We start from the raw sequence: 24681 nt of genomic DNA on the forward strand, positions 1-24681 counted from the left end.
TACACATTTTAGTATTTCATATATAAATAAAGTGAACAGTATAGTTATTGGAATGTGTAAAAGGAACAAACATACGGATTTTAATGTGAAATTGAGAGACTTGGACTCCACCCCCATCTTTTGTTGCTGCTCTGGGACTTGGCATATTAACTCTGAAACACTTCTAGGAAGAAGGCTATGTGCGCTGTGATGCCAATAATAACTCCAGGCATTACCCTAATTCCATTTACAATCAATTTTCCTCTTCTTTTCCTGACTTAGCATGACAATATAAAAATTCTTCCATGCCAGAATTACAGCTTTGTAAGAAAGAATAAACCTGTATGTACTTGGCACAGCGTTGAAAGAAAACATTTTTCAAGATTCATGATTTTGTTAATCCCGTTTACAATCAGTTTTCCCACCACTACACACTCTTGCAAATGTTTCCATTAAATATATTTCTAATATTAATAAAATAACAAATTCTTTATTATCCTTCTGCTTATAACTTGATGTATTAACATCAAAATAATATTTCTTTCTAATAAAATTATACATAATATTTATATGAAACAAAGTTGTCATGTGCATGAGCCTAGTAATGAGACTAGACATGAGTGTAGAAGTTTCTACTTTCTTGTTTTGGATTCTTGGGAAAGTTTGTTATTTTTGGAGCCACAGAGTAATAAATAATTTGAAAGGTAATGACTTCTCCGGCTACCCCGTAATGAAACTTAAGATTGGAAATTATTCCTCTGTGCTGGTGTTATAAAATGTTGGGTATGCTGAAGAAAATGACACTTTTCTGAGTGTCTTTGTGTGTTTATCCGGAAATCTTAATGAAATGTTGCTGATAAAATATGTTATGAAAGTTATCATACCGTTAATCAGAAACGAGAAAGGTCATAGCTGGACGCAGACCGGAGGCTGACCCTTCCCTGCCAGCTGTGCTCAGAGGGGCTCTCTCTGCTCTAGGAATTCCTGTGCCATGTTGGCTGAACTTATCTTTGCCATAGTGTCCCCCTTGTTGCTGGGACTAGAACAGCTTTGGGGCAGAAAGTCTGGACTGAGAAGGGTGAAAGACAAGGACAAGCCCAAGGAGCACTTTCTGTCACCTTTTTTAATGAAGTAAACTCATCTGTTGGAAACCCAGCTCTAGGCTGTGAAAACCAATGATGCTGACTCCAGAAAGGGAAGACACTGAGGTTTCTATTCGGAAAGTCATGTTAACATGTGCTATATTTATAGTCATGAACCTGTAGAACAACTCTCTGTACTTACAGCAAAGCACATATTATCTACTTTTCTGATCGAGTCTCAGAATTTTCCTTCCCTGGATACTTATGCACAGCAGGGCAATTGTCACCTCTCCCTAATTTGACTGTCAAATTGTGGGAACTTCTCATTTGGTATGTTTCTATATTTGAAAAAGCAGAGCTTAGAACTGAAATAAGTGCCTTTTTTAGAACATATCATCTTGTGGACAGGGGGCAATAGAATCTGTAGATATGTAGGAAGTGGCACATCTAACATAAGTTATGGAATTTTGTAAGTGATGGTCAAAAATCTTAAGCTACTAATTCTCTAGTAGGAACCAACCTGGCCCAGCAGGTGATGAAGTGTACTGGTAAACATATGCAAGAGTTACACAATTTTCAAGATTTAAAAATACAACATTTGACACCGAACAAATTTAATTAAAATTGCATATTCATAAATGATGTAATTTATACTTAGTTGCCCACCATAAAAGCCTCATATGCTGTCTTTGAGGTTTCTTTCAGCCTGCTGCATATAAGACCATCCCTCTTCTGGCAACAACTTCCTTCCTCAAGTCTCCCTTATGATGTGGTTCACAAGCCTACTTGGATCTGCAGCTGCTGGCAGAGGTCCTCCCAGACTGAGGAGAAGCCCAAGGACCACAGGGTAAGACCACTATCTTTTTTTTCAGCTATCCCTGTGACTTAGAGATTGCTTTGTAAATACTGATAAAGACATAACATGAAGAGGAATACAGAATACTCATGTTCTTAAAAGTTAATGCCCTTCCTTATGGCTTAGTGATAGTGAGAAGCTGGGAAACAGCTACAGGAATGAATACATCCTCTTAAGACGACACACAACAGACATGAAAGGTCTAGAGAGCCAACTGTTTACACTGCATGATCTGTACTGGTGGTGTTGGGATTACACCAACTATCTTTTGGCCTAGAAAATATGGAAGGGAATCCAAACCTTTATGTGTTATCTGAAAAGGCCCTGCTTATATTTTTATCTGTATTTATTCTATTAGAACATGCAAGCCCTGAAAAACACGGCAAAATAACAAGATTTGCTTTGCATTTGTAACATGGACACCACTGAGCACTAGACATACTGTAGAAGTAGCAGCTACACAGATACAACATTGAAATTTTGTGCTTTATATACTCCTTTATATTCCAATCCTGGCAAAGTCCTCAGGAGCTGTGGAAATCCAAAAGAAATGGTAACATACATCACCCATGAGGTATGGTCTAACTTGTGCATCCAATCTTCCAGTGTAAATAAAGGGCACTCCCTTTTATCCCCATTCACAAATACAGGATCCCATGTGCAGTACCTCACTTAGCCATCCTCGTACCTGTTGAAATGTTTTGTCATGTGCACTCCTGCACCTACTCATACTCCTCCATATACCCAGCCAAGTACGCTGCCACTCTGTGTTTCAGTTCGGTGAAAGCCATTTAGGTTGATCTCATGCAGCAGAGGAACAAAACAGATGGAAGCTCTTTGCAAACATGAGGCCTCTCTCCGGTGTCGATTTCACTCAGACTTCAATTTCACCAAGGAAGACATGAACATGCAGGAGGTCAGAATCTGACTCTTTCTGCAAGGCTGGGATTGATTTTGTGCTTGCCAGTAAGCCTGCCTGATTCACTTATGATTGGTTTTCCTGTTTTAAACATCCCCTTTATCTTGCTCATCTTTGTGCAGTGTATTCAACATGAATCTGTTGAGAAAGGTAACTGGCCTTCACACTGAGCAGTGGGACAATGGTAAGGAAAAAGTAGTGTTAGTTTAGGATGAACATCTTTTGACTGTCTTTGAATGATACTCTAGCAACACAAAGCCTAATAATTTCCAGATCAAGCACTAACACCCTTGTATCACTGCTTCACCATACCTTTTTTGCCTTTTTCTGCCACAATGGGGCGTAATAGAAGACAATATCTCACTTACAGCTGGCCTCTGCTGTGAAACAGGGATCCACTTCTCACACTGTCCTAAGCCTGGGGACAGTAGCTGGAAACTTGACTTCAGTGGTATAATATATTTGCATTTATAAAGTAACTGTGGACCAAGGTTTTCATTATTGGCATAATTCAGGGATGATGTTCAGCTACCCCTCTGTCCCTGGCAAGATTTGGGTCATTTGGAAATAGAATGCAAGGTAGGCAGATGGAATGCTGTGGTCTGCATTATTAGCTAGAGCATGCCTTAGTCATATTATATACTGTGAAGGTTTTCTTGATAGTATAGGTACAATGCACAGTGCAGGCTTGATGGTATGGAATTACTGCAAGGAGGCTACCATGAACCAGGAAAGCTACAGTACAGGCAGCATGGTTCAGAAAAAGCAGAAAGAAAACTGGGAAATAATATATATATATATTTTACATTGTCAGTGCATCTTTTATATTGAAGAATTCTAAAGGGGCTTTATTTTTCAGTGGGCATAGCTAAGGATGTTCTGCCTTCTGTATCCTGGAGTTTCTGGGTGCTGCCCGTGGTTTGTAGTCTTCTCCAGATCCAAAATCTACTGTATCATGATAGTTTGTAAATTCCTGAGGTAATGGAAATTCCTCTGTTGATGAGTGAGTCCTGTGTCCAAACACTCTTTCTTGCAGCTCAGCGATGTCATTTCTGATGTCTGCCATCATCAGCAATAGGAAATCAAATGAACCTGGTGGGCCCTGCAGTCACAACGCATGGTCATTAATAACAAACCACCTTGCTCTTACAGTTTTCAAACTGCTTGATAGAATTACCCTTGCAGGGGTAGTTCAGTAAAATACTGCTTCGTATCAATTGCCAAAAGTTAGTGGTCTGCTTTTTAACCAACTTGCTCAGGAAACAGTTTTCAAAAGAATCAATTTTTTTTTTCAGACAGAGCCTACATTTAGAAGATACTCAGCCCTTTTGTCACTTAACAATTCCTTTGCTGCATCTGTTTCCTAAGAGTAGCCTGACACCTCACGGGAATGGAGGACATAAATCTTGCTTCCCCGTCTTGTTTACTATTAAACTGACAGAAATTATATTCTTAGAATGACTAAACAACTCATTTTTTTAAAGACTTTTGTTCTTTGGAAAGTATCTTTTCAATATGGTAATCTCACTGCTGTCCATCACTTACTAAATATATTGATAATTACAATGCAGAGAGTATCTGATTTTAGCTGACTTCACACATTAAACTAAACTGTTTAATACTGAGGATACATTGACGGGCACACTCTTAAAAATCCACTCCACCTATGAGAAAATAGCATAAGAAGTTAATTCATAGAATTGTAGAACAACCATCTAGTTCCAACCTCCCTGCCATGGGCAGGGACCAGGTGGCTCAAAGGCCCATCCCACCTGGCTTTGAACACTTCCAGGGATGAGGGATTCACAGATTCTCTGGGCAACCTGTGCCAGTGCCTCACCACCTCACAGTAAAGAATTCCTTCCCAATATCCAATCCAAATCTACTATCTTTCATTTTGAAGCCGTTCCTCCTTGTCCTGTCACTCCATGCTCTTGTAAGAAGTCCCTCTCCATTTTTCTTGTAGGCCCCTTCAGGTACTGGAAGGCTGCAATTAGGTCAGCCCAAAGCCTTATTTTTTCCAGGCTGAAAAATCCCAATTCTCTCAGCCTTTTCTCATAGCAGAGGTGCTCCATCCCTCTAATCAACTGGGTGGCCTCCTCTGGACTCGCTCCAACAGGTCGATGTCTTTCCTGGGCTGTGGACCCCAGAGGTTTTTAAACAATTTCACCCGAAAACAGATTGTAAATACTCATCCTTCTGATGACTGACTCAAAGCCTATAGCTTCCCAAATCCCAGAGAGATGAGGGGCAGGATTTTAAAAGGTTCCAGGGATCAAATTCCAAATAGGAGCTGAGGTTGAATTTGTGCTAACTAGCACTCTGCATGGGATCTCATGCCTTCTGAGGATGTTCCAGCACTATTGTAGAGCAGAGGGGTACCTACTGCCTCCAGTCTCATACCCAGAGAGGAAAGAGGTGTGCAGGCAAAAAAGACCTGGATGAAAACAGGTAATTACTTTGTTTCCAATAAAATTTTCTGTGTATGTAAAGCATCTTTGCTCTTGACACAGGAGGTTTTTTTTTTTTTAAAACTTTTGGCTGACCTGTTATTAATAGTCAGCATCACTCTGTTGTGTAAATTCTTCCTGTGAGAAATACTTACAGGTATCCCCTTTGGTCCTGGTGCACCTCTCTCCCCCTGTAATCAATACCACCATGGTTAGTTTGCTGTGACTAAAGAAAATAAAAAAAAACCCCACTGTTTGCCTCTGCAGTCTCCCTTATTTACTGTCCCCAGGTCAGGAACCATCAGCTGATGCTTGTTTGGAAAAAGAAAAGAAAGTGAAGGAGGAAAAAAAGGAAATTGCCACTGATTTTAGAGGGAGCAGAGTGGGGCACTTCTGATGTTTGTCCTGCACAGTAACAAGCAAAGCAGTGAACAGGAGAAATTCACAGAAGAATCATCTAATGAAAAGGGCTAAATCATCAATGCTTCTTCAGGGGAAAGCCTAAAAATCTACAGGGAAAGGAAAGAAGGCAGCTTGACAGCCTGGAGGGACTATTTGGAAGACTTTAGCAAAGCCAAACACAAAATAGGAGAAGGATGACATGAAGGGACAACAGGACATTTTCATCTTAGCAAAGAAAATGAGATGGTGAAAGGGTTTGTCTACAGGTGTGCAGAAAGACAAGCCTTCACTCTAGCAAGCCTTCACTTCACATGTGCATGTGTCCATCTTTACAGAAATTAGTACTGCTCCTCACCTTGCTACCATCTCTCCCTGGGGCTCCAGGTGGGCCCTGCAAGAGAAAAGAAAGTGTTCACAAGGACATGAGAAGTTGTGGAGCTAAGGCCAATTGTGCAGGGCATGACAGGAGATGAGAATACTGACCACGGGGCCCCGTCTGCCCTGCTTAATATGTGATATGTCTGGAGATGGGCCCATAGGTCCCATGGATCCACGAGGGCCTGGCTGTCCAGGAGGTCCAGGTAACCCAGGAACTCCTTGGCTCCCTTTTGGTCCTGGAGCCCCTGCAATCAACAGAAAAGGTTATCTGTCAGGGAAAGCCTTCAGGACACTTCATTAGTGCAAACAGTGAGGAATGATCATTTTCTGAATGACTCAATTGATTGGTTACCTTAACACATCCAAATCCATAACAATACAACAAACACATCTGCATATGCACATCGGCAGCCCTCTGAGACAATACTCTTTGTCACAGTAGCTACAAGAGGTGATCAATTAAACAATTCAATATTGTGTATACAAAGAATCCAAGTCTGCCACTGCCAGATGGTTAGGGACACAGACTGGGAACTAAAAGAAGAGCAAAAATGACTCATTTTGACACAAAGAAGAACAAGTCACATTTGAGGAATATCTGATAAAAAGAAAGCCTCATAAAACTCATGGGAATTCTGTGTTGATGGCATCTACATGACTGGCACAAGCAAGCCCTTTCCAGTGGTGAGCTGCACCTCTCTTTTGCCCAGTAGTACTGTAGCCAAAGTGTTAGGGGCAAAAAGGGCTCTGTTCTTCCAGTTTGCTTTATATCCTTTTCAGTTTCCGCTGGTTCAGCAGAGCATGTTAGTTTTTAGGAAGCACACAGGCAACAAATGTATGTTTAGCTCAAGAGAAATTCTATGAAATGAAAACCAGAAAATCAGACACCCGAAACAACCTTTGCACAAAATAAAGACCATTGAAGTGTCACTAGCTGAAACGCTTTTTGATTAGAGGGAAAAGCACTTTTCTTCATAGAAGACACATGAAAGACATAGAAAATGAAAGGCAGAGAGTAAAGAGGGTTCAGCAGGACAGAATATGTACAGTTAGGATTTTCAAAAGGAGACAACCCAAGTTTGGTGATGACCCTCTGGGATTCCTCCTGTCTGGGCAGCAGAGGGGGTGATTTTAGGGGGAGCAGAGTTCTACAGTACCTCGGACAGCTCATTCATGGGAAAAACTGGTGGGTGGAAAACCTTGGAGGGTCAGGTCTGTCTTGGGGGGATTGCAAAGCAATTGTACCCTTCAGAGTCTGATGCAAAACCTCTAACCACACTGTCCTTGCACTTGCAATATATTGAAAACTGAAGGTACTCATCCTCCAAGGAAATGAGATAAAGACTCAAAAACCAAAGCGAGACTGTATAAACACAGGGAGGGAAGGAATGAAGGGACAGCTTCATAGGGAGTAAAATTCTTGTAAGGAATATTTGCTAGTTCTCTGTAAGAATCTCTCTGAAATCCACCACAATGCTAAAATTCCTTGGATTTATTGCTAACCCAAAATTAGATTTCCAAAACTTTTAGTACTGTTGGCTGTCAGTTGCAAGATGTCTGGCTTAAGTTAGAGCTTTAGGATCCCTCTATTTTTCACATTGTTTCAATCTATACCTTAGCAAAGAAGGTGTGAGTAGAGTTATACTTTTCAGATTCCTTTGAATCTGAACACAACATAAAACCAAATCCTTGCAAAACCAGATGAGGAAAAATAAAACAGTTGGCACAAACCCCCACAAACTGAAAGCATATTTTCTGCTCTACTATTGACAGTGAGCTAAAGCAATTGATATTCCTGAAATAATACAGAATGTTTTAAGACAGGGTTAAAATACAGGAAATGACAACTGAAGCAGGTGAGATACCCCAGTGAGAGGGAGAAATTTAACACATGGGACAAACACAGCTTGCACGCCAAGAAACACATGGAGACACAGTGGATGATGTTAGACAGTTGGCAGAGGCTGATCATAACAACCAGAAAGTTTTTCTTTTCAAATTTAGCACAAATGCAAATATAATAGTATCAATCAAAATGCGAAAATGCAAATTATAATAGAATCAATCAAAATGTGAAACACATAAAATCCTATCACACTGAAAGACTGAAGCTTATTATTTTTACTCTTAGTAGTATTGAACACTTCTACACCTCTCATCTGTATCTTACCTGGAGGGCCTTGTTGGCCAGGCTGGCCTGGGGGGCCAGGGATATATGCATTAGATGCAAGCACTTTTTCACCAGTGATTTGCTTGCTAAGATCAGCAGCATTATTTGGTAGCAAAGCAACCTGCCAAAACCAAAAATCACTGTAAGACCTTCATTGTTCAGCTGAATAAATTCCATTCTTAGTTAAACTTTCACAAGAAAAAACAGTCTATTTAAATATTTCAGGAAAATATAAAGTGTTTAATCATATCTTTCATTGAAATCATTAGGAAAGAAAAAGTTTCTTTGTCAGTCTGTTCACTTTTCAAGTCACTGTGGAAACACTAAAAGCCAATACAATGGAGAACAGGAGAAATTCAGAAGAGATACAGCAACAAATTCTGAAGCACCTAAGTCTCAAAACTACTTGGATCATCTCAGGAAGCCTGCTTTTCTTTATTTGAAGTTTCCTCTATTCATTTACTATTCCTTCCTCAGGGCAACATTTGCTCAGATATTTAAGTTCTCAGTTGCAGCACAAGCCGCTGACTTTGGTTTCAATGAGAACCCCAAATCTTTAGTGGATCTGGCCCTGTAACCATACTAGTTAACCCAACAGGTGTCTGGATCTTCTCTGGATAGAGACACAAGATAAAGTAAGTGAGAACGTAAGGAGAATTGCACATTAAAGTGTCATTATCCATTACATGTTTAATTATCCATGAAACATTAATCTGTCCAGATTGAACATATTTAATAATTAAACATATTTAGAAAAATACACAAATGTTTAGTCTCTCCAGAGGCAGCTGAAGGGAAATGACAAGCCAGGAGGCTGGTCTGCAAAGAGGAAAGAAGTTTATTAGTGGTGAGCAGCTGCATGTAGAGTTGGGGATTGTGCTCTGCCAAATGGAACTGAAGAGCTATTTCAGCCGCACCAGAACAGACCTATCTCTGGGTGAGCTTTTTTCCTTGAAGGAATTTGGCTCACTTGATAATTTGATGCTGAATTCTGCAATATTTGCCTGGGAGAGCTGCATTAAATAAAATACATGATGACTCCTGCTATCTGACAATGCTTTTCATCAGCTATTTGGAATTCCCTGAACTGGGTTGTTCTCAAGACTCCTACTTGTTTCTGTAATTATTTGATATACATTCTCTTGTCATTACTGCAAACCTAATGTTTGTAAAGCACAAGAAAAAAACCCAGTGCTATGCACTTTCAGTACCTACTATGACTGGGCAGATTTCCTTTGGCAAACAAGTTATTACTTACAGAATGCAACTTAAGAGCAGCTAGTGCTGCTTGCAGTTTGGGGTTGGAGGTACAGAACAGTTCTGAAGGAAAAAACTAAGGGAAAAAAAAGGAGCTGGAAATCCTGATGATTCTGGTGGCATTTCTGAAACACCAGTTTGATTATTGAGGCTGGAATTCAAAATGCAATGACAGAAATATTAAGATTTATTAGCCATTTGTTACTTAGGTTTTGGAAAGCACTGCAGTTCCAAAGACATGATGATTGCACTATAGGCAAATTAAGCGTCATGATACAAGTCCTACAAGAATTTGGTAGATTCACTCCACCCCCACAGAAATCAGTGGCTATTTGAGGTCAACATTTCTCACAGCGTGTTCCTTAAATGCTCACTCGTATGAATCTGCTCACATAGAAAATGGGGATCCAACACATCCACGGCTCTGGCGTGAGCCGTCATCTTTGGTTTTCCAGAGAAACACCTCTGCTTTGTTTACCAGTGACCCTGCAGCTTTCTCAGCCAACACCCCAGACCTCGCAGCACAGACCAAAGTGAGGGGCTACTGAAGATGAAGGGCTGCTCCATGGCTCACAGCATCCTACACCTGGGACTGAAAGGGAAAATGTGGTAGTTGGGGGCTGACAGAGCCACACTGGCCAGGGACCAGCATGGGAAGCTCCAGTGTCTGGCTCCGGTCAGCAAAGTTTTGTGTACCAGAGGCGTGTCCACTCCGTCAGAGAAGGTTCCTGGCTGGGTACAAATGGAAGGGTTGCAAGGACCATCATGCTGCAAAACTTTCGCTATGTGACACAAATCATCCAAGGGTCCTGCAGTGCCAGTGCTGCCATGCCAAAACTGAGACGCAAAGATAAATCCTGTGACCACCTGAGAACATCATATTTTTCCGGTAGTTTTTGTGAGAATATTTTCAGTAAGTGTTTCTCCTTAGGGGTGGCCACTGTTGGGTGACGGATTAATTGAAGTCCTCTTTGGAGCTTGTGCATATAATTCTCAACAGATCTCATTCTGGGGATCTGTCCCAGCTGATAAATAGATGTCACTTAATACATAGACTCTGCCATGAATACTCTCCACGTTATATCGCAAATAGGCAAGCTGGAGTAAAAAGGCGCACGTAGTGGTGAAGACTCATCAAGAAGAGGATTTGGAAGCGTATTCTTTTCTATTGCTTAAATATTGACTTCTTCCTGCCAGCAAGGCTGTTGTAACAACTGAGTATGTAAAAAAACAATCACATAGCTGCTGTGAAAGCATCTACACATGCTTCCCCACTGAGTCAGCTGGACTTGAGGCATACACTAGGAGTGCCAAAATACCCAGGCTCTGGTCTAGCTCACTACTCTTTGATATCTTCTGGACAGAAAATGGTTGTTAAATGCACCGGAGCCAAACCATGTGTTTTTGATGTTGACTCACATCCTCTTAGGGACTGGCTATACTCACTAGCCTAATTTGTTTCACCTTCTAACTGAACCGGGATCCTAGTCCAGGATGACCTTGGCTTTCTCCATCGACAGCTCCAAATCTGAATGGACCTTGGAAAATAATTTTTTTGTTCCGTGTGCATGCAAATATTAGTGAGGGTAAATTTTAAAGAAGGATTGTTCTAGAAACAAGACTCCCATATGCTGTGTTGCGTGCTGCATCTGGAGTTTTGGGTAGTTTCTAGGGAATCTGTGGTTTAGACAAATTTTGACAGTGCTTGTCAGGAGTGATGTGGAACATGGCTTTCTAATTAAGATGTTTAAACACATCTGTGCAATAGAATCTAGTTTACTTGATTTTTAAAAAAAATTCTTGGCAGTCTGTCAGCGTGTCAGATATCTTTCCCCCAGTTTTTCAGCTTTTCACTCTTCTTCCTTCCATCAGGGTCTGGGATCAATGTAGGATATCCCACAGACCTCTAGCATATCGGGACAGAGCATCACACAGGCTTTTCCGCTAAGCCCAGTTTTGAATAAAGTTCATAAAATCTGAAAACCTTAACCACAAGACTGAAGACTCATTCCATAAACTGTCTTCCTGGCAGACAGAAATGAATTTTTCTACACAAAACAGAACAGCTTCAACCACAGATATTGAGAGATGTCTTCCCTATAAGAACTTGACCATGAAGAGCAGTGGGTGAAACACAAGAGTTGATGTCTCCCTGGGTAGAGAATTAGTAGTGAGCCAGATCTCTCAGCGTGGACAAAAGCTCTCCTCTCTGGGCAGTAAAATTGCTGAGGGTATCAGGGACCTTCTCTTCCAGCTCTGTCTGTATGTGGCACAACCCAGTGGGCTCCCTCTGAGGATGCCAAACAGGTCAAGTCTCAGTAGGAAGATACTGGGGGAAAAATTAAGTTATGTACTATGACAGGACAGTTATGAAGTAAGAGTGAGCTGCTTAGTTTGGCCACAACTACTGTACCAGTGCCCATAGTGACAGGTATTGATGGCCTGAACACAGGCATCTAACATTTTGAACTCAGGCATCTAAGAGTGGAAGTTAGACACAGAAAACTTTGCATTGATTCCATCAGTCAATTCTTGCAGCAAACAACATGACCAACAGTGTGACTCCAGATCCCTCCCTGGAGGTCAGTGCGAGTCTGTTCAGCATCACAGAGAGTGGCTGGAGAAACAGCCATGCAAAAGCATAGATCCTTTTTTAACTTCTGTGCTACCATTTGCTTGAAAAACAGAATTTCCATCACACATGGAATTCTGTCACTTCCACATTTGTCTTCATGCTGATCCAGAAGGAAAAAATGACATTTTGAGATTTTTGAGATAAAGATTATCTCTAACCTCAGTGAATTTCATTTTTAGTGAAGCAGATTTCTTTCTTCCTATAATTGGAGGAATAACATTAAATGCAACAAGCACACCAAATTGTGTTTTGACACAGTGAAATTAAATTAGTACCCTGGGTGAAATAATTACAGCCTGTCAGCATGAATTGCTGAGAATATTCCTGCAGAACATTTCAGTTTGAAAGAACATGAATGTTCAAAGGAGATGTCACCAGAAAAGGCATTACACGTGCATCCCTGCACTAGGCTCTCCAGATCTGAGGCTGGGTCCTTGGGTTATTTCAATCCTAACTCAAACGCAAAAGGAGGCAACATATAGGAGCAATTAAAGGCCAGGGGAAGTTTCTAAATGCATTGTTCTCTACTTGTAAGACGACAAGTGAAAGCAAAAAAGGTTTGGGACTGAGGGTTTTTCTTTTTTAAAAGAAGAGTGATGTTTCAAGCTAGTGACGTTCCTGTTTAGCCCCGCACCTAAGAAAGCAAGAATCCTGTTATCAGCACCCCATTAACGCGAAATCATGTTCCTACATCTACAGAATGTCTTGCACTTGCTGACTCTGAAGGTGGACCAAGTCCAAAATCCCGTGCATCCAGAGTGAATGAAAAGCTTAGGCCAGCACAGATTGCCAAGAAAGCTGGGCTCAGCCCGGGGTGGGTGTTTGCCAGAGTCTATTACCACGAGCTTGGTAACAGACGTACATAAACTTGGGTTGCAATCTGCTTAAAATCCATACAGAAACACAAGGAAGAGATGCCATTCTTACATGATTTTAAAATATATTGCCATCCTCTTTATGGGTACAAGAACGACATGTCAGTGACAGCTCCAAATACTTAAATTTAATCTCAGTTGTTGTAAAACATGCAGATCTGGTAAAGACATGGCTGATCAGTGTTCATACCTTTTGCTTTAGCTGTAAAACCGTCTGCTTTATTTGATGAAATTCCTTACAAGAGGCACAGCATGTCCCCGGTTTCGCCACATTTTCAGATTTCTCTGGAAGCACAGCTGAAAGAAAGCAGCTTCCAATATAAATTTACAGATCCAAAGGAAAGAAGTTCATAAAGTGACTGCAAAAGAAACTTGAAGGCTGTTACATTTCCCCAGACTGTGAAAAGAGAAGAGAATCTTACCATTATTAAATCTTTGACTGTGAATTCCTATGAAAGGCTGAGAAACTTCGCAGGGACAGCTCTAAGCTCATTTTTAAAGCAGCTGTTTTCAGTTAACAGTCCCCAAAGAATTCATTTTTTTAATACCTGGAAAAGTTTACACCCCTTCTTTTATCTTTGTGTTTAGGGTAGACTAACCCCATAGATCTGAACCAATTTACAGTCCCCTGAAGGGCAAATTTTCATATGCTATAAATTACAGTAAAATCCCTCACAATATGGTAATTTTGTTCACTTCTCACAAACTGCTCTTTATCACTGTGGGTTATTCTCCATGCATAGAATCAGCCTCAGCAGAGATGAGGATTGAGATTAATGACAGGGATTTAAATCCACACAAGAGAAAGAGTCACATCTGTTGATACTATGCATGAACGGGATCTTTTCAGGAATCCATTAAGTGATTCAAACTGTAAGAGATATTGCAAATGTTATTTTTGTCCTTTTCCCAGTCCCATACACAGTCGAGCACTTCTGCATCGCAAACAAACAAGCATTGTTGTAACAGATGTCTGCTTAAAAAGAAATCTGGTTTCCAAACCACAGGGTGACACAAACTGGCAAACTCCAGGTGAACTTTTTCCCTTCCACATACAGTTGCTGAGAAGCATCAAGTGGCTCTGCATAAAATGTGTGACCCTGTATGATGTTACCTGGGCAGGTTATCAGGCATGTTTGAAGTCTGACCTTTCAGGGCACGTCTGGCAATGGAACAACTCTGCAGGTGCTCCTGGTTAAAGCCAGGAAATCTTCAAAATCTTCCAAAAGGATCAACTGCAATGTGCTTAGCTATTGTGTTGTAATTCCCACTTGGGCACACACTTATATGGCCTTCATCTTTTCAGAAATGTGCATTGATTCTGAAAACATCTGTATCTTTTTAAATACACCCAGAAGTTTCTAATACTGAAGATATTATGTAGTACTTGACTCTAAGTGTTTGCAGGGTCCAATAAGAAGGAATCTGATGGTTATCTATGGACCACCTACACACAATTCTAGGGAATGTTTTTCAGTATGTTTTGTCCATTGGGTGTAATTACACATCAGGTAAGCTTGCTTTTAGAAGAGAAAGATTTGTTTCATCTCGTAATCAGGTAGAAGAGAGCTGTAAGGGCAAGATGCTGGAACAACCAGAAGCCTTAAGACTGATATGAGTACTGAACTGATCAGAAGATTGGGAGGCAAAGGCTTGAAGGTTTTCCCCACTCATCAACTGCCTGTTCCCACAGCTGCACTCTGACAGCACTACAATATTACATATATTATTTATCATATTTATGGCAGCAAGCACACCCTGCTGTTTGAGCTTCACAGCCCTTTCTGATAACACAGGCTTGGTACCTGAACAGCTTTCTGTGCAGTGTTCAGGTGGCTCAAAGATTTAACGCCAGAAGGTACTACTTGGTGTTTTCCAGCGAAGTCTACATAGCATAGAATAGAATTTCATCAAATCAAGCTACACTGAATCCAAGGCTATTTGGCAAAAAGACCTCTCAGAAGAACTCCAGCATTTGTATGAAGATACCTGAATACACAACATTTGCTGCTTTCCTTCCTCTCTGCTGTATTCATAATGCTAATCGTTTTGCCTTTAACTCCCTCCAAAGCCTCTTTGCCCATAAACCTTTTTCTGGTAGATTAAATAATCTGCACCGTGCAGGGCTTTTTTTCCTTAACGAGGAATTGATGTGCTTTAATCCAGACGCCTATTGACATTTCTATAAAATAAATTTTCTCTTGACCACAAGGCAGTTTTGTGGGGTTCTTTCTTCCTCTCCAATTTTTCATCTTTTCTTAAAAAAAACCCCTGTGTCTTGACATGTCCATTTTTGGACCTGTGTAGGATTTACAGATATACATAAATAGAACTGTTAGGAAAAAAAGCTTTTTTTTTTTTTTTTCTTTTCAAACACCAATAAAGTCTGTGTTTGGTACTAGTCTCAACCAAAATTTCTTTTAATAGCTGTCTCACCAAATGAGTTCTGTCATATTCTGTTAAGAAATGTTGCTGAAAGTAACATAGAGTCATAGGGAGAAACTGCCAGAGTCTCTGCTATTTGAAACCTAATGTAATCCCACTAGAATCAGTGGAATTATGAGTAGATTAGGAAGCGGTGAATTTGGCCTTGTGTTTCATTATGAAAGCCAGTTTATCTTCCAGAAGGATGTGGCACACGGGGCTGACAAGTTCAGATAAAAGAGGGCTGTAACAATCCACGGAGATGAATGCTGGGGGGATCAGCAAATGTTTGGGAAATATCATACCAGTGAGATTTCTGCAAATCCGGTTGGATTGACTTGTCAGAGGAAGAAGTCCAACAGCCTCATACAAGCAAGCGTGAGCTGCATCCCAGGAGAGAGGTGGAATCCCCCTAACTCATACCAGACAGAGGTGATGATTTGCCCAGGGAAGGAGTCATCCATCAGACATTCGCTCTACCCGCATCCAATCCTGTATCAGGACCACAATACGAGTAAAGCCAGAATAAAGCATGGATAAAGCCAGAAGCCACCCAGGACAGGCCAGAAGGGGCAGGAAGCTGTTAGGTGGAGCCACTCCCGCATGGTGCAGAAACAGAGATCACCTACCATGGCCAGTTTGACCAGCACTGAGCAAGGCACTTACAGAGCCTGTTTCCATTGCACAGACCTATACCAGGAAACTAAAGCTATTTTGGAGGAGGCTTAAACCCTCCCCATTTTCATGAAGGTCTTTCCAAAGCACGAAGTCTAGTTCACACATGATGTTGCTGTCCTGACGGGGGTCCTTTAATCTTGGCGAGATGCTGGTGAGGCCAGTGGCACCTACAGTTAAGAGATCCGCTCAGGGAAGTTGTGTATTTTCTTTCCATGTGCTTGGAGGCTCTGCCTTGCTGATGCTGGAAGAGAAGGAGACACTGGCAGGGGAGAGCTCTGCGGGAGCTCTGCTGCGGGCGGTCTGCGCATGGAGGCTGTGGAGTTGATCATCTGTGTTGTATTATCTGGGCTCAGCCTGCTGAGATGGTTTAATTTGCCTACTTCTGCACGGGCAGCTGTATTGTCTCCGTCAAATGCAACGTGACTGCAGATGCAGGAGAAATGCTCCCTATTCTTCTGTCCCTGAACCAACACCAAGCTCTCAGTCAAGCCACTTACAGAGCCAAAAAAGTGTCCAAATTGCAGCCTTCAGGCGAGGAACAATGACAACATGAGTATGATCTCTCTGGAAACACGCAACATTGTTAGAGACGGAGAGGAGTACGTGTGGTTTTGTCTCCCACAATACTAAATATTAAAATAAAATCGGAGTGTTCCGGCTACTATGAAAAGCAAATCATCTGTTCATTTGGAAGTTGCTCAAGCCCAGATGCAGTGCAGGTCTGGGATTTACCACGGGGTGGTGCATCGCTACAGCTGGTTCCTCATGAGACCTTTTCCTTTGGAGTGAGTTATGGACGCAAGTCCTGTGAAATAGCGATAGCCAGCTCCTCCCTCATTTTCACCAGAGGTCTGACAATTAGTAACATTAACGTTGAGTACTGCAGGGTAACTGAGCAGAAAGCATCCTTCTCTGCTTCACACAGATGATTTGGGAACTGTCTCAAGAGATGGTGGGTGTTCCATTCCAGATTAACTACTGGAACTGACATCTTTATGTGCCATGTGCATTCAGTGTAAAATCGGTGTTTTTCAAATATTAGAATTATTTCCACAGCTTTGTATATTTGAATGGTTGGTTGTCCTGAATGCTTTGGACATTACCCTATCAGGAAATTTGAACTACCCAGAGGAAAAATTAAGTAAAAAAAATATTTGTAAGGAGATTATAGAAGTTATATCTCTTTCCTTTATGACCCATGCACACACACTTATGAGGAAAAAAAGAAACATTTGAAAATTACCAGGAACAATTACATTTACTGGAGTGGCTCCAGTTACACATTTTCAGAGGAAAATCAAAATTATAAATTGCTCTGGCCATCCACTGGGATTTGGAGCACTCTATGATACCGTGTTCAGGCATTAACTGGTGAACCTATCATAAGCCACCATTCATCAAAAGATGTTGGGTCTTTTTTTTCAGAGCACAGGGTGTTTGCTTCCTCCTTTCTTTTTAAATTTTCATATCAGTATTTAATCTTCCGTACTCTCAATGTGGTAATTTAATGACTGGGATGAGGTCAAAACCTGTAAAATCATTTATGCACAGCACATGTGTATACTTTGAAACCAACAGTGAAAGGAAAGCCCTCACTTCTGCCCCTCTCCCATTGCATTTTATTTTCTTAAGAAATAAAATGAAAATAAGAAAAAAAATCTGACTGCAGTCAGGAGACACGCAAACTAATTGCAGGTCAGCAGAATTCAGTGTTACTCAATGTAATTTAGAAACTGATTTAAGCAATGCTTGAAATGTGTGTTAAACTTCCAGATCCACCTTTTCTGAGCCTCTTAGTGCCAAGGGGCACTAACAATCCAGTCCAGGGCCATTTACTAACCTCAAACGTAGGCATGTAAATACAAATTAAAGTTACTGAAATTATTTAAATAATGAAGGTTTGTCAGAGTCATCATCTGGCAATTTTTTTCCCTGTGTCTCTTGAGCTCTGGGCCACAAAATAGGTATAATTCAGTTTGATATGGGAGAAAATATGGCTTTTAGCAGCTGGATCCAGCAGAAACAGTCTAGCTGAAGATGTAATGCCAAATTTCACTGTTCAGCCATTCTGCCTCTCCAAGGGAAGATTCTTTCCACGTCCCTCAATGCAACTGTGCATTGGAGCAGAGCATGTGGCAGGACTGCTCCACAGGTGCTGCTCAGGTGCCCAGTGAGCAGCTCTGGTTCTCCAGGAGCATCAGCTACATCCCAGCTTTGGACCCTCAGCTCCAAGTGTAGCGTAGGGAGTAGTTCTTCATCAAAGATCAATCTTTTAGATGTCCCTTAAGCCCAGGACATTTAACCTCCAGTGGCCCCTACCTTTATCTCCTTTGGTGCACGTCTTGCCATCCTCCTCCCGGATATAGCCCTCGTGACACTCACACCTGTAGCTGCCCAAGGTGTTGACACAGATCTGAGAGCACAGAGTCCCATTGCTCGTGGCACACTCATCGATATCTGGGGAGCAGCAGAAGTTAGAAAATGTCCTACAGCTGGAGATTTCAGACCTCAAATACAATAAAAGGCTTTCTTTAGAGGTATAAAGAGATTTTGTAGTTACATATAGCTGCACTATCGACACACCTAGCATTTTATCAGTGAACACTGCTGGACCATTTCCTTGCATCGAAAAGCTCACAAGCAAAGCTCAATCCTGCAAACCTTGGCTCCCTGGCATGGCAAATCACACAGGGCAGGGAAGGGGGCAGGACTAGCCACACAAGGACCACATCTAAATGATCAGTCAGTCCTGAATTAGATACTGGCCATCTGGATCAAACCCCAAGGATTAGTTTTCACAATTGGGCCTGATTATAATGCTTCAATATTCCACAAATATAGTTCACAACCCGCAAGAGGAATTAAAGGAAACATTACATCAGCCCAGCACTTCAAAGTGTTTGAGTATATGTGTTTCGTTGTAGGTAATACCTTCTAATAATTTCAGGGGAATCTAGATCTCTTAATTCTGCTAAGCAATCCTTAACATAGATAAAAACCACATTTCTTCTTTAACAATCATTATTATGAGAGTGAGAAAGGTTTCGGATTTAAACTGATTCCTAAAAGACCCAGGGGAGCAGGATACATCATTAACCAGGGATGAGCTCAACATGCACTTCTACCCACCCAGGCAATAAGGCTTCTCTCTGTTCCTGTGCCTCTCGCGATCATAGCGGTACCCAGGATAGCAAGTGCATAAGACTCGCCCAAAGTTATCTGTGCACTGTTGTTCACAGGGAGCTTCAGCACAGACGTCATAGTCTAGAGAGAGAAAAACATGATCAGGAATAGTTCCAGTGGCAGTAGCTGAATGACGCTTTGACACCTCTCTGCTAATTAATATAAAGTTGAGTCGCATTGTTTATAAGGACTGAAAATATAGATATAAAACATTCATGAGACATAAGCAAAGAATTATATTAAAACTGTAATTGCTTCTCACACCTTTACTGCAGTTATACTATTTCTTAAAGCTGGATTTTAAGCAGAGGTCACTTTCGCAGTTGGCAGAATTTAAGAATCCTTTTCACAGAAATATTAAATTACCTAAAACGTTTTTTGTTGTTTTCTTCCACAGATTTTTAAGTGCAGATAGCAACATTTTCCTATGCAGAATACTGTAAAAAACCACTAGGCTAATTGCCAAATCCAGGCAGAATGTATATTATAAGGAAAAGTTAATTAAATCACACAGTAATTGTTCAAAGCCAGATATAACCCTTCTAGCAAAGAATGCATTGTTACAAAACCATCATCACTCTTAATAACAGCAATGTGCAGATTAGGGTATGGTAAAATCACTGCCTGGCTTTGTCAGTGAAATCCCAAAAGACTGAAGTCCCTGTTTGAAACCCGAAGGAAGGCAAATCTGTTTCTGATTTCACTGCTATGTAGCAGCAGAGCTGAAGTCTGAGGAATGGACAGCAGAGCACAACAGCGTCTGACCCATATCCCTGCCCTGCCAGGGGCTGGGTTTGGCCCCTGGCATTGTGCTGGTGACAGGGTTGGGGGTAGAAGGGCAGTCCCTGGCTGTGTGTGCAAGGGCTTTGCAGTGCCATGGGGAACATCTGCCAGGAGAAGCCCGGAGCTGAAGCAGCATCTGGTCTCAAAACCAGGTCAGGCACACCCTGCTGCTGAAGGTCAGGTTTTACACCAAAGCAAGTGGCAGTTTCTGTGGTCGTTTCAGAGAACATCATTCTGCACAGAAGATCCATGTGGCTGTGATCCTCCAGTGACTGCGTGCAGCAGAAATAACCTCCTTGTGCTCCAGACCAGACATATCTAAACCAAACCTAAGTGGTTTAGCCGAGTTCTCAGCAATGCAGTGTTTCCATGTACACAGTTAAAACACAAACTCATTATTGACTCACCCTAATGACTAGCAGACATCTCTGGGTACAATGATTGGTCCAAGCAATTAAATTGAGCTAATAGGTGGTAAAGCAAATGAAACCATATTTTTTGTATGAAATACATAGCCTATATGTGTAGCAGTGGGGTTAAAAGTGATAGCGTGCCAAGGTACAGAAAAACACCAGATGAGATTTAAAAAGCTGCTGTGTTTCACACCAGAGCCCCACAGACAAAAACGGAGTATTGTAATGGTGCCAAGCATTTCCTCCCTTCTGTTTGTCACCTTTTGAATAGCAGGCATCCTTTCTTTCCTTATTACTTCACAACTGTGTTGACTTTAGCTCTTGAAGTCTGAATTCTTGAGCTCTTGAAGTGCTGTGGTGGTGAGTGGCAGTGCCAGGATCCCCAGCAGTAACCAAGGTCAAACAGTGCAGGGCCATGGAAAGAAAACATAGCCCTTGCCTTCAAAATGGCCAGTCTGGGGGTCTAATTTGGACTTTTTAGGTGATGTTTGGGCTGTAAATTCCTGTTACATTTGGCACTACTAAACAGTCCCAAATATAAAGCAGTGCTGGTGTTTTTCCTGGGCACAGCTGTGATTTCCATTTTCCACTGAAATGAAGTCAGATTGAGAACAGGTTAGTGTGCCCAGCACAGAGGTGAACACTCCTGCTCTTTAGCCAGTGTACCTATGCAGATGCTGGATTTGGCCTGTGCCATGTTCAGCTTTTCAGAGCAGAGGTAAAATGAGCTCTGGCCTCTCTGTGCTTCCGTGAATAGATGTGCCCTAACAAAATAATAAAAAACAGTGCTGGAAGAGACCATCTCCCACCACAAGCAGGATTAGCTACGTGTAAACTTTTCCTAGTTTCTTTTTTCCCTCAGGGGTTGATATGGTCCACCATGTACTCCACTCCCAAGATGAAATACCTTTGCAGGCAGAAAGCTTTTTACTCATATCTAATCCAAACTCCCCTTTTAGCCACTTAGGCCCATTATTTTTGTCTTCTTCTCCTTGGCCATAAAGAACAGTTTATTTTCCCCCTTGCAGCAAGTTTTCACATACCTAAAAACTGTTATCACATCTCCCCTCAGCCTCCTTTTCTCTAGACTAAACAACGCCAGTTCTTTTTATCAGTTTCTCTTTCACCATATTTTATGTAACCAGTCTTTAAATATGGTTTTCATGTCCACCCCAGCACAACTTCATCACGACTGTTGCCTCATTTACCTTCATACAAAGCTGGGGAAGGGTCCAGGGGGTACAAATACCTCTGCTGGTGGTCACACACAGTTAACCTATATCACACAACGACTGTGGGCAGGTCCCATGTCACAGAGCTGTGCGTCCCCAGGGCTTTTGTACCAGGAAGCCTGACTTGCCTAGAAAGAGTCCTTGCAACTGAGATGAAATTAGGCAAAAGCTGCTGCACCACCTCTGTGTGTTCTGCAGAACTGAGGATGCACATGCCCCCCCATGTTCAAACCCCTTGTCTGCCAGCCCAGCCTAAGAAACGTGGTTTGAGAACAAATCAAAACCACACAGTGAAGGTCAGGCTTTTCCAGGAAGGAACAATGCAAAACTGAAAGCAGAATAATAAATGTCCCTACATGTATTTCAGTGACCTCAGAAATGACAATGCAGTCATTTCTGGGAACAGGAAAGTTGTACTAAGGAAATTTTCGAAACACCATTAGTGACGAAAGAGCAGATCTGATTGCAGCTCACCTGTAGTAGAGTATTTTGCTCTGTGCTCCCCCACAGCCAAGAAACTCAGGTAAAGCAGTGGTAGGGAGGATGCTCTCCAAAATAAGCTGTTTCATACTACATTTGTCCCTTCTTCGCTCTATCACACCATGAGACAGCACCTGAGACAGCATTTGGTTGGAGCTGTGAGTCTCCAAAGCAAAGAAGAAGGAGATCATACAGGAGAAAAAGTGGGGTTTGACCTTTTCTGATTGTATGGAGGAGGAAGAGGTGTTAAAAAGAGAATCAGACACACCGAGGAAACTCCACTGGATGTTTTTCCTGAGGATCATTGCTTCCTGCTCCTGCAGCTGAAAGCCAGAACAAGAAGGTGAGTATAAAACAAATGAAATGCAGAACATGGAGGCGTGAACTTATACTGGACTACGCTGATTTCTGTTCAAGGGCAGATGAGAAATAATAAGACAGAAACCAATAATGCACATGGACAAAGACACAACTCTTTGGGAAACAGTCTGTTTAAGTAACAGCTGTCCTAGAGGGAGATTGGTGCTTTTCCACAGCAGCTGTAAAGGGGTGGACAAGGGAGGGTCTCTCCTTCTGCTGACCCTCCTCCCTGCAGCCACAGCTAAATCATGGAGAAGACAGGGATGGAAATACTTCTCACAGTTAAGATGTGCCAGTACTGGATTAAAAGGTGAAGATGCGCTCTAATAAACTCACATCTGTAATGCATTTATGTGCCTGTGTCGAGATATGAATTTCATACAGCTACTCTGTCAAGATTATGCCAAAACAATGTGTGAAGAGCCAAGTGATGTCTTGTAACAGAGTAAGTGAAACGAATACTTCAGTAAATCATATTTCTCATCTCTATTCCAATGGCCTGAGATTGTCTCGGATGTTACAGCAACGGCTGTGGCCTCCAGAGTTCAAGACAAAATACAGATGGAGCTGAAAAAGGGGCAATGAAGAAACAAAGGGAGAGAAGCCACAGCCAGCAGAGAAATTGAATTAGTGGCAGAAACTCTCAGGTTACTGAGATGCAGTTAATAACAGGATTAAGTGAAGTCAGTGGGTACATAATAAAAGCTGCTTTCATAATCACCTGAAATCTCAAGAGATGAAAATCAGAAGCCAAAATAATATATTGCCATGGCTCTCATTTTATTTTTTCTCCTATTACTTCTCCTGCTGTATCCATTATATTTAGTGAAAAACCAGTCTATAAAATTGTTAAATCCATAGGAGAATGGGAGGCCAGACTGTAGAGTCCTGGCTTTTCTCCACTCTGAAAGGATTTCGGACTTCTGCCTCCAACACACACAACCACCTTCTCCAAGTGTCAGTTTCCCACTGGAGCTGTCACTTCTTGCCACACACAGTGAGACAAAACTCACTGCAAAACCATAGGGCAAGGAACTTGGTGTAAGCATTGATTTCACACACACTATATCCAGTTTTTCAGGGCTCAGGCTGGCCCCAAACTGTTTCTTTGCAGGGAAGCAGCAAATACAGAATTCTTGTTTTGAGAAGACTGGGGGGGAGGGTGCTGTGTTCCTTTTTTTGTTATTTTTTTGTTTCTTTGCTTGGTTGGTTTAGTTTTTTGTTTTGTTTGGGGGTGATTTTTTTGTTTGTTTGTTTGCTGGCTTTGGGGGTTTTTTTGCAAGGAGTGCTTTAGTGTTTCCACCCAGCAGCAAAGAAGACACAAATTTACAAAAAAACAAACAAATCAACCAACAAACCAACTAAATACTCCAAAACCACTTCCCCCCAAAAAAACTCACTCAATGGAAAAAAACCCCAAAAAAACAAAACAGCAGGATTAGAGTTTGGACTATAATCCCTGTTGGCTGGAGACTGTAACTCAAAAAACAGACAACTCTCTCCTTGTACATTTGTCACTTCCCCCCCCCCCCCCAAAACATTGCCATCTTAAACTGGGAAAATTCTCAGACCAACTCAAGGCTTTTCATATGTCATCAAATAGAAGGTTGTGTTGCCTTAAACTAACTTTTTAACCTGCTTTTTGGAGCAGAAAAGGTTTATTGGCTTGTCGTTTCTGGACATTTGCTCCTGCCTGGCAGTTCCTCTACTTCTACAACTTCATAGCCAAGTCAGTTCCCTTTTTACTACTGCATGAATCACCCTGATTAAATTTACATCTTCTTCAGCCCCTGGTGACAAGGAAGCCATGCCCATGACCTGGAGAGGTGGCAAAAGAGAGACACTATTTGTTGATGCTCTCCCCTCTCTTCAGGAAATAGGTAACTAAAGGCAGGACTAGCTCAGTGAGTCACCCTCTCCCTGTGCACCAACAAGCCAAATCAGCTGTACCAGATCCAAGGGATAAATGGGGAAAACCATTGCCCAGGCAACATGTGCTTCTGGGTGCACAGAGCATTCCTGCCTACGTAGCCAAGGGCAGAACATGTCTCCCTGTTTGCAGCAGGTCATGGCACAAGATCTGCATAGCCACGTGTACTTAGGGAAGGATAAAGGCTTGGCATAC

The 24681-nt window shown here is 41.7% G+C and overlaps 1 protein-coding gene across 1 annotated transcript in view; it reads right to left on the reverse strand.

Annotated features, from left to right (window-relative positions):
* Positions 1–6: 6 nt before the first annotated feature.
* Positions 7–24681, reverse strand: part of CCBE1 (collagen and calcium binding EGF domains 1) — a 96093-nt gene continuing 71418 nt past the window's right edge. The window contains exons 4-11 of the mRNA XM_017811365.1: positions 19235–19369; positions 18425–18562; positions 13194–13300; positions 8237–8357; positions 6172–6311; positions 6044–6079; positions 5442–5477; positions 7–3938 (exon numbers count right to left, since the gene is read on the reverse strand). Coding sequence (XP_017666854.1) covers positions 3705–3938; positions 5442–5477; positions 6044–6079; positions 6172–6311; positions 8237–8357; positions 13194–13300; positions 18425–18562; positions 19235–19369 — 947 coding nt within the window. The 3' untranslated portion in view covers positions 7–3704. The remainder of the gene's footprint in view (positions 3939–5441; positions 5478–6043; positions 6080–6171; positions 6312–8236; positions 8358–13193; positions 13301–18424; positions 18563–19234; positions 19370–24681) is intronic.

This window comes from Lepidothrix coronata, unplaced genomic scaffold, assembly GCF_001604755.1.
Source record: "Lepidothrix coronata isolate B3197 unplaced genomic scaffold, Lepidothrix_coronata-1.0 Scaffold31, whole genome shotgun sequence".
Classification (NCBI taxonomy): Eukaryota; Metazoa; Chordata; class Aves; order Passeriformes; family Pipridae; genus Lepidothrix; species Lepidothrix coronata.